At 41.2% G+C, this 8,576-nt stretch overlaps 1 protein-coding gene across 1 annotated transcript; it reads right to left on the bottom strand.

Moving 5' to 3' along the window:
* Window positions 1-330: 330 nt before the first annotated feature.
* On the bottom strand, window positions 331-4,010 carry LOC103179959 (tumor necrosis factor receptor superfamily member 5). Its single transcript, XM_007895523.2, has 4 exons — window positions 3,978-4,010; window positions 2,715-2,840; window positions 1,670-1,813; window positions 331-428 (listed from the first exon to the last, which is right to left on the bottom strand). Exons 1-4 carry the CDS (start codon window positions 4,006-4,008, stop codon window positions 331-333), a joined length of 399 nt encoding a protein of 132 aa, XP_007893714.2. The 5' UTR covers window positions 4,009-4,010.
* Window positions 4,011-8,576: the final 4,566 nt, after the last annotated feature.

Below are 8,576 nucleotides of genomic sequence, written 5' to 3'. Positions count from 1 at the left end.
CGAGACCAGTGCTAACTATTAGGACATTGCTGTGCACAAATTAGCTGCCTCGTTCGCCCACAAAATACACAGTTACGCCACTTTACAGAAAAATCCTGAGAAGCGGTTTGAGACATCTCGATGATAAGGCGCTATGTCAATTGCAAGGATTATTATTATTGACTGCTCTTGGCTCAAAATGTTTTTGGGGGGTGATGTCATGATTATCACTGATAATGTATAGACCATAATCTTGAACCCCATCCATGAGATAAGTGGGTTATTCAAATGCAGCAAAACTCCTGCAAGCCTTACCCCTTTGAATATTGTGCTGTAACAGTATGTGCAAACTTACTTGGTCCACCGTTTGCACTTTTCTGTCAAAGAGATCTGTTCTGAAAAGTGCATTGAAGGACATCGCTCACACACTGTGTCAGATTCCCTGTTTGCTGTGGAACACAAGAAAATGATCAGAAATTAGAATGCTTGCAGAACAAGGAAACTAGACATAGACAGGGACAAGAGAACATGCACAGTGAAGGAATAAAACAGACGTCTTTACAGCTCCTTACAATTAATAGTCGAATCTTCAATAATGTAGCAAGGGGAAGAAAAAGACCCATTGTCATCCACCCTATTCGATATATTCATCACTGACGTGTTGCATGGCATCAAAGGGGATGGACTTGGTATTCCAGGGGCTTTCTGACAGGATTGAGGTGCTTCTGTTTGCCGATAATAATGTGTTGCTAGCAAACTCACCGAGAGATCTTGTGCATTGCACTGATCATCTTCAACGCTGAACCACCCAGTGGGACATGATGGTGGTGCACCTCAGTGCGGAATCATGGTTCAGCAGGGCTTAAGAGAAGCCAACAAGGGCATTAATTGGAAAATACAAGGGGCATCTGTCCCAACTGTTGATTCTTATGGATTCTTAATGGACACCTCCTGATGTGAAAGGTGCCTTATTAAACATGAGGATTATTATTTCATTGTAGTCTTGTGTGTAGTTGCTGCAGTGTTGCATTGACAATTAATTTGTTTTTACTTTATGTTATTATTAACAATAATTAGCATTTATAGATTATATATTTCATGTAAAATAAACTTCTCAAAGTCTCAAATTTATTAAATAAAGTTGATTAGAAATAAAAAGTGAAAGTTGTTATGTAGTTGTTTTGTGGTAGCTTATCGGCCCCAAGGACGTCCTGTAAACAACAAAGAGATAAAATGTGGAGTCCTGCAGCTCAGTGGTTAGAGCACTCGCTTTGCAAGTGAGAGACCTGGGTTCAATTCCAGGCAGAGGGCGAAACCTTGGGCAAGTTTCCTTACTCCACACGCCTAATAATAATCCCTCCAAAAAATACAATAATAAATTGGTCATTTTTCAATGCATGACTGTTTGTGGGACATTGCTGTGCGCAATTGGCTGCCGCGTTCGCCCACAAATATACAGTCAATTCACTTTGCAGTATATTCTGTGAAGTGCTTTGGGATGTCTAGAAGACGTGAAAAGCACTACATATCAAATGCAAGGATTATTTTATTATTTATAAAGAGCAAATTAATTTAAAATTATGAATGAATGTGGGTATAAAGGGAATACCAGCCTGGTAAATCTAACATTTCACTACAATTGAGCACCAGATTACTTCAGGTCAACGCTATTCCAATAGCATTACCTCACCTTTTTCTGTGACTCCATAACCTGGGTGGCAGGGATTATCTTTCAGGCAATATTCACAGTCCTGAGAGCAGTGTGATCCAGCTGTGCATACACACTGAGTGGCCTTGACTGTGTCTCCTTTTTGTAGGACTTCAAATCCTTTAACTGTAAAGGCAAGGAAGCACTGTAACTCAACAACTAGTGACAGCTACTGTAATCCAACAGCACAGAGCTATAATTGTATTACTGTGTAAAATCGAATCAATTTCACTGCAAAGGGAAGGAAATAAATACTCTACCTCAATAACAACCAGTAATCATATAATCTACTTAAAACAGCATGGTGTAGCTATGTAATAATGTACAGTTCAAACACAGAACCACAGATGTAAAAATAAACATGCCATTAAACAGTAAAGACTCTTACAACCAGACTTTGCATTTTCTAAACAAAATGGAAATTTCATCTCTTTTATGACTTAGTGTTGCAGATGTTGTAAACTGTGAAGTTTTTCAGGCCTGTGAGTGATTGCAGTTTTGTACATATGATAACATTTCCTTCATGGAAAAAGACTGAACTTGAATTCTTTCAGTTTTAAGTGATAAATTCCAAGCTTTCCAAAATGAGAAAACGTGTGACATCTTTGGAAAATGTTGGACTAGTGACAAAATTACAGCAGTGTCATATCATGGCTGAGATTAACTTTCTAACAGTTATGAAACTCAATCTTAATGCTTCTCTAAAGGATTTCTTGGTAAAATCAAACTTATCAATAAATTCAAAACCTTTTTTTAAAAAATAAATTTGGATTACTTTCACATTTTTCTGAATGTGAATATGTTTTCCAATATTTTGGATGGTTAAATTTAGTGAAGTTAACAAAAAAAGCGGTAAAAGCTAATTACACTCATGCAGATCTATTTTCTAACCCTGTGTTCGTCCTTTTCTAAAGCACTTTGAAAGAGAAATTTTGATTGAATCAATAGTGTTCGAATCAGTGAACTCTGACCACTTTAATTTTGTAAATGTTGGTCACAAGCTTGAACCAGATAAATAAATACTAACTTTCGTCACACTCGATCTGTTTGAAACATTCTGCCTGAGAATTACTGTGCTCCAGGTACTCGCCTTCCCCACATGGTTTGCAGTCTACGGGTTTACTTTCAGTGCATGGAGAGGAGAGATAAAAGCCTGAAAGAATAGAGTTCAGGTTAACATTTGCACAACTCCTCTGGCAAAGTGCTCCAGCAACAATATAGAAGTGCAGACATCTACATTGGATAAAAGTGTGTCCAATGGTCCAGGGTTTACTTAAACAATCAGCACCTCGTCAAGCAATTCCAGGTTTAAGCAAACTCACAGAACCTCTAAGAGGAAGATTTTAATTCCTGGAGCTTCTCAAATGCAGCAACTCACCCAAAAGTACAAACAATAATTAGTTCTCACTTCATGTGCAAATTTTCTGGGGAAAACAACTTTTTAAACTTAAACTTCACCCACAAAATACACAGTCACTGCATTTTACAACATATTTTGTGAAGTGCTTTGAGATGTCTTCCCAATGTAAATATAAACTAATGTAAAGTTTATTATTATGATGTGAAACCCATATTATCATTTTAATGATTTCTGTGTGATACTTGTCTTCAATTGTAATCATTAATGTTTTTACAAAGTTTTTGTAGGAAAAGCAAACTTATGCTTATTTTCACAAATTTCATGACCTTCATGTTTTAATGAAATGTATTTTTCATATGTTACCTGTGTGTAAATACTGCACATTCAACATACGTGATTGTTGAGGCAAATGTGCCATTGGATTTTACTCATTTTGCTTTAGTGATATAAAATAGCGAGAAAGGAATATGAAGGGCAAGTTTAGGGTAGGCACCAGGAAGTATATATTTGCCCAGAGTGTAATTAATAGGACGAACAGATCACCAGGTGAAGTGGTTGAACCATTAAACTGGACTCATGGGGAAACATAGAGGAACAAACCCTGGACCAATGAGATCAAATAGATTGAAAGAATTCATAGTTGCAGATATCAGATGAAAGCTGACTTTCTACAGATAGTTGGATAAACCCCACCAGCACAGCACTTCACCTCGGCTCTCGTCATCCTCTTCAGAATTAGGCACGCAGAGTGCAAGAGTGCACTCATTCCATTTCAGACAAAAGGAGACCACATATATGTGGAACTCTCAATAGTTTGGTGACTCTTAGGCATGGAGGTGGATTTCTGTGGGTGTCAGACACCCGGCTAATACACAAAACACAACCAAGAAACCTATACATTTTGCAAAACTGAAGAATAAAGTGGTGCACCTGGTTGACACTCATTGCAGCAACTCTTCATCTTGTCATAGTGCTGGTCACAGCTGGAATTCAAAAGCTGTGAATTTGACTGCAAAACATAAATCTATGTTAGAAATTCGATTTTGTTTCACATAATAAGAGCACTTTAGTGAAATTAAATGTGCTCCTTTACATTCTAAAATGCACGCATAATCTGACCAACATCAATATCAATATTATTTTGGTCACTCAATCCATGACTATTTATGGAACACTGCTATGCACAATTGGCTGTCACAGTTCACCCACAAAATATCCCCTCAATTCACTTTACAGTATATTCTTTGAAGCACTTTGAGTCGTCTCAAAGACGTGATATAAAGAGCTATATCAAATGCAAGAATTATTATTATTATTATTAATTATTGGCGATTCAGGCACTGGTGAGTTAGGAGGTCCAGGAATGTGAGTGCTTTGCAGTTCATTAACCAAACTTACACTCTAACGTTAAATAGCTGCAGCACTCTATAGTTTAGAATTCACAACAATTCCACTGCATTGCTTTTAAACAAGTATTTACTTTCTTGAAAACCTCAATTCCCATCACCTTGCTGGTCTATTATTTTGAAGGCAATGGTCTTATTGTCAATAAACTGGCTGCCCGCAAATCAAAATAATAATAATCCTTGCATCTGATATAGCGCCTTATGACAGTGTGACGATATCTCAAAGTGCTTCATTGGATTTCACTGTGAAGTGTAGTGACTTTTGGGACGTCCTCCCGACGTGAAAGGCGCTCTATACATGTAATTTTGTTGTTGTTGTTGTTTTGATATTTCTAGAACTAAAGGCAGAATTGAGGGAGAAAGGCTTTGATTTGCCGTTGATTTGATTTAGAGGACAATTACACAGAGAATTCAGTGAGGAGCATTTGTCACCTTCTTATAGTAGAAAAACAAAGATTGGAAAGAAATGATGCTTTATTCTTTTGTCATAGAGTAGCTAAAATACAAAATACAATATGAAATTACATTTGTATAGCGGCTTTCATATCAGGGGGGCGTTCCAAGGCACTGGACAGTCAGGGATTTGGACCTGAGCAGTGGGGGGGGGGGGGGGAGCTTGGGATCAGGAAGGGTGAAGGGCAGGAATGGTGCCCGAAAGCTCGGTCAAAGATGAGGGTTTTGAAATGTATCTTGAAGGAGGCGAGGGAGGGAGCGAGGCAAAGGGTTTGTGGGATGCAGTTTCAAAGGGTGGGGGCAGAGTGGCTGAAGGCTCAACCGCCGATGGTGGGGTGGGGTGGGCCGAGCGGGGGACGTGAAGCAGGCCAGAGCCTGCTGAGGGGAGGGAGTGGACAGATTGATATGGGATTAGCAGGTCATAAAGGTCGGAAGGAGCAAGGCCATGGCGGGCCTTGAAGGCATGGATAAAGATTTTGAACTCTATCCTCTGGGGGTTGGGGAGGCAGTGGAGTCAGGTGGTGGTGATAGAGTCACGGAGCCCAGTGCAGGAGAGAGCACGAGCTAAAGAGTTCTGGATGATCTGCAGCTTTTGGAGATAACAGTTGGGAGTTGGGTAGTCGAGCCTAGAGGTGAAGAATGCATGAATGAGGGTTTCGGTGGCCTGACGGGTGAGACAGTGGCAGAGCCGGGCGATGTGGTTGAGGTGAGGGAAGGCCGAGCAGGTCAGGACACGGATATGGGGTAGAAAGGACAGTTGAGGGTCAAACCGGACCCCAAGGTTCTGGACTGGCTTAGTAAGGTGGAGTGTGTAACCATGGACGGTGATGCTGTCAACGCCTGAGGTGAGGAGGCGTTGACGGGAGCCAATCAGGAGAGCCTCGGACTTGGTGACGTTCAACTGGAGAAACGTAGCTCTCATCCAGGACTTGATGTCTAACAGATATTCTGTCAGTCAGACATCAAGTAACACTGATGACAGAAACAGAGACACTGACTGACAGAAATAGTAACAAGTGATATCTGCAATGATATTTAATCAGTGTGGCTGTGAGGTTTGAAAGTTTTACTCAAATTATGCCCTTCACTTGAGCTGCTTTGAAAGGTAATTTGAAATGACAATTATGGGAACACAAAACCTCTCCTTTTCCAAGTTCACAACACAAATCATTTTGATGTATGTACAAAAAGTGGCAGTGGAAGCCAATTTTAATGTTTTACCTGAAGTTCCCTTAGGACAAATGATACACAACTTTTCTCCTTCTTGAAAAGGCTAAGATCTGCGTATCATTTATTATCCTAATGGTGCTTCATGGAAATAATACACCCCTGTCACGAAAACAATTCCTCTTTAAGTATAATTATTAAGTAGTATGCATCCGGTTTATGGTACCAGCAATAACAACTTGCATTTATATAATGCCTGTGCGTCTCGGAACGCTCAACAATTGCAGAGCCTGTCGCTGACCAGGAAGAGAGTGGGAGGTTGGTGTTCTTTTCACAGAGTGTAGTGAGAATGTAGAATTCAGTGCCAGAAGCTGTGGTTGAAAGAAAAAGCATCAACGTATCTAAGAGGAAACATGGTGAGTGCATGAGAGAGAGAGAAATGGAAGGACATGGGAAAGGGCTGAGGGAGAGCTCAGGTGAATTATAAGCACCTCTTAGACTGTTTCTTGGAACTCTATCCCCCAGTGCCTTCGCCGCTTCCTCCCTTTCCTCCTTCAAGGCCGGACTCAAGACCTTTCTCTTCGACCGTGCCTTCAGCTCCCCTCTCGACTCTCTACCCCCTCCTCGCCCCCTCCCTCCCTCCCCTCACCCTGACCATTTCCCCCCTGCTCGGGTCCCGACCCAACTGTCCAGCGCCGTGGGACGTCCTCCCGACGTGAAAGGCGCTCTATAAATGAAATCTTGTTGTTGTTTCTGTGCTGTATCACTCTATGTAACTCTATGTAAATTGCAGACAGCATGTCCACAAGTAAACATCAATACTGGACACAGTCAAATAAACCATGAGCAATAAAGACGCAGGATTTTATGACACAAGACCTTCAGAATGTAGAACCCTATTGGCACACTGGTTCTTTTTCATGTTTCAAAACTCAAAATAATTTAGTTGCTGAAAGAGCAGTCATAGATAGACCTGCAATGCAGATGCATTCGAAATGATTTAACTGTGGTGCAGATTATTCTGTATGGTATCTCTGTCTGTAACCCCCTACCAACCCACACATTCCCTCCGCTCAGCCGGCTCCGGACTGCTCCATATCCCCTGACCCACCCTCCCCACCATTGGCGGGAGAGCCTTCAGCCACTCTGCCCCCAATCTCTGGAATTCCATCCCCCAATCACTCCGCCTCACCCCCTCCTTATGCTCCTTCAAGTCCCACCTCAAGACCCTCCTCTTCAACCATGCCATCGGCCACCCCCCTTCCCCTTCCCTCCCTTCTCCTCCCCTGCCCCCGGCTCGGGTCTGAAATGCTGTACACTGTCCAGTGCCTTGGGACGTCCTCCCAACGTGAAAGGCGCTATACAAATGTAATCTTCTTGCTGTTGTTGTTTTCCGGTAGTATGTAATTTTTTGTGTCAACAGTGAAGCTCACAGTCTCTTATATTAAAGACTAGGTCTACCCATACATTGGTATTTTTGGTGGGAAAAGGTTCATTTCTCTTTATCTTCTTCAAATATTTGTGAGGGGGGCACTTCATTTTCTTCAACTTTTTGTCTAAATTCTTCGACCTGGGGTAAATTCCCAGGCTCTTAGTTTTCATCAGCAGGGGTTCCAGTGTTGCATTGTCTCTCAAATGTTTGGGAATAGTGTTTGGAGTAAAGCTTGGATTTGAGGCTGAAGTCACTGCTGTAGCTGGAAGTGTTGTTGTGGTAGGTGTCTCACTAGCTTTGAAGTTTCCTGGGGGCATTTAGTGAATCTGTGCAGTAGGTTTAATAAATCCTACAGGACAGATTTCAATATTTGATGTGCAAATCATATTCAGCTGGTTGTATTCTGACAACATAATCCTCACATAATTCCAAAGATTCAATAATAGTTATTACAGATATTCATCATATTTGACTTAAATCACCCCCAAAAACATGACAGTTGCTCGCACACTTGCAGTGCTAAATAATTAAGGAAAGCTGTATGAAGACAGAAACTAATCTCAAATAATCAGTGACAGGTGGATAACTTGGAGGAGTTCAAACACTGGTTAGATGTTCGAAGCCTACTGCACATGCAAAGTTTCACACACAATGATTACTGTTCAGCCAACATTCCCATTGTCCATCAGCTACTTCAGAGAACAAGCTCCTGATGGTACTTTGCAAAGAGCTGTGCGGATTACATGGTGGAACAAGTTAACAACAACAACAACAAAACTACGTTTGTATAGTGTCCTTCACGTCAGGAGGACGAAACAAAAAGCAACGAATCAGAGAATGCGCTAAAGTTCCTCTGCATCAATTCTGCAAGATTATTTGTATTATTTGCTTCAAGACAGCTCCTTTCTTTGATCTTGAGTATGTCAGCCTGGCTCAGTTGGTAGCACTCTCGCCTTTGAGTCACAAGGTTGTGTGTTCAAGCTTCAAGTCAAGACTTGGAATTCACATAGTCGAAGGTGACATTCCACTGCAGTGCTGAGGGTGTGCTGCATTGTTGGAGGTGCCGTCATG

The sequence above is a fragment of the Callorhinchus milii genome, unplaced genomic scaffold (genome assembly GCF_018977255.1).
Source record: "Callorhinchus milii isolate IMCB2004 unplaced genomic scaffold, IMCB_Cmil_1.0 Scaffold2, whole genome shotgun sequence".
NCBI lineage: Eukaryota > Metazoa > Chordata > Chondrichthyes > Chimaeriformes > Callorhinchidae > Callorhinchus > Callorhinchus milii.
This window is presented reverse-complemented; position numbering and strand designations above follow the sequence as displayed.

What these genes read in the sequence shown, in the direction of transcription:
- LOC103179959 (XM_007895523.2), bottom strand. Translation starts at nt 4,008, where the DNA reads ATGAAGAGTTGCTGCAATGAGTGTCAACCAG. An exon ending in CTGCAATGAGTGTCAACCAG is followed by an intron (nt 2,841 to 3,977) that starts GTGCACCACTTT and finishes CTATTCTTTCAG; the next exon opens with GCTTTTATCTCTCCTCTCCA. An exon ending in ACAGATCGAGTGTGACGAAA is followed by an intron (nt 1,814 to 2,714) that starts GTTAGTATTTAT and finishes TTGCCTTTACAG; the next exon opens with TTAAAGGATTTGAAGTCCTA.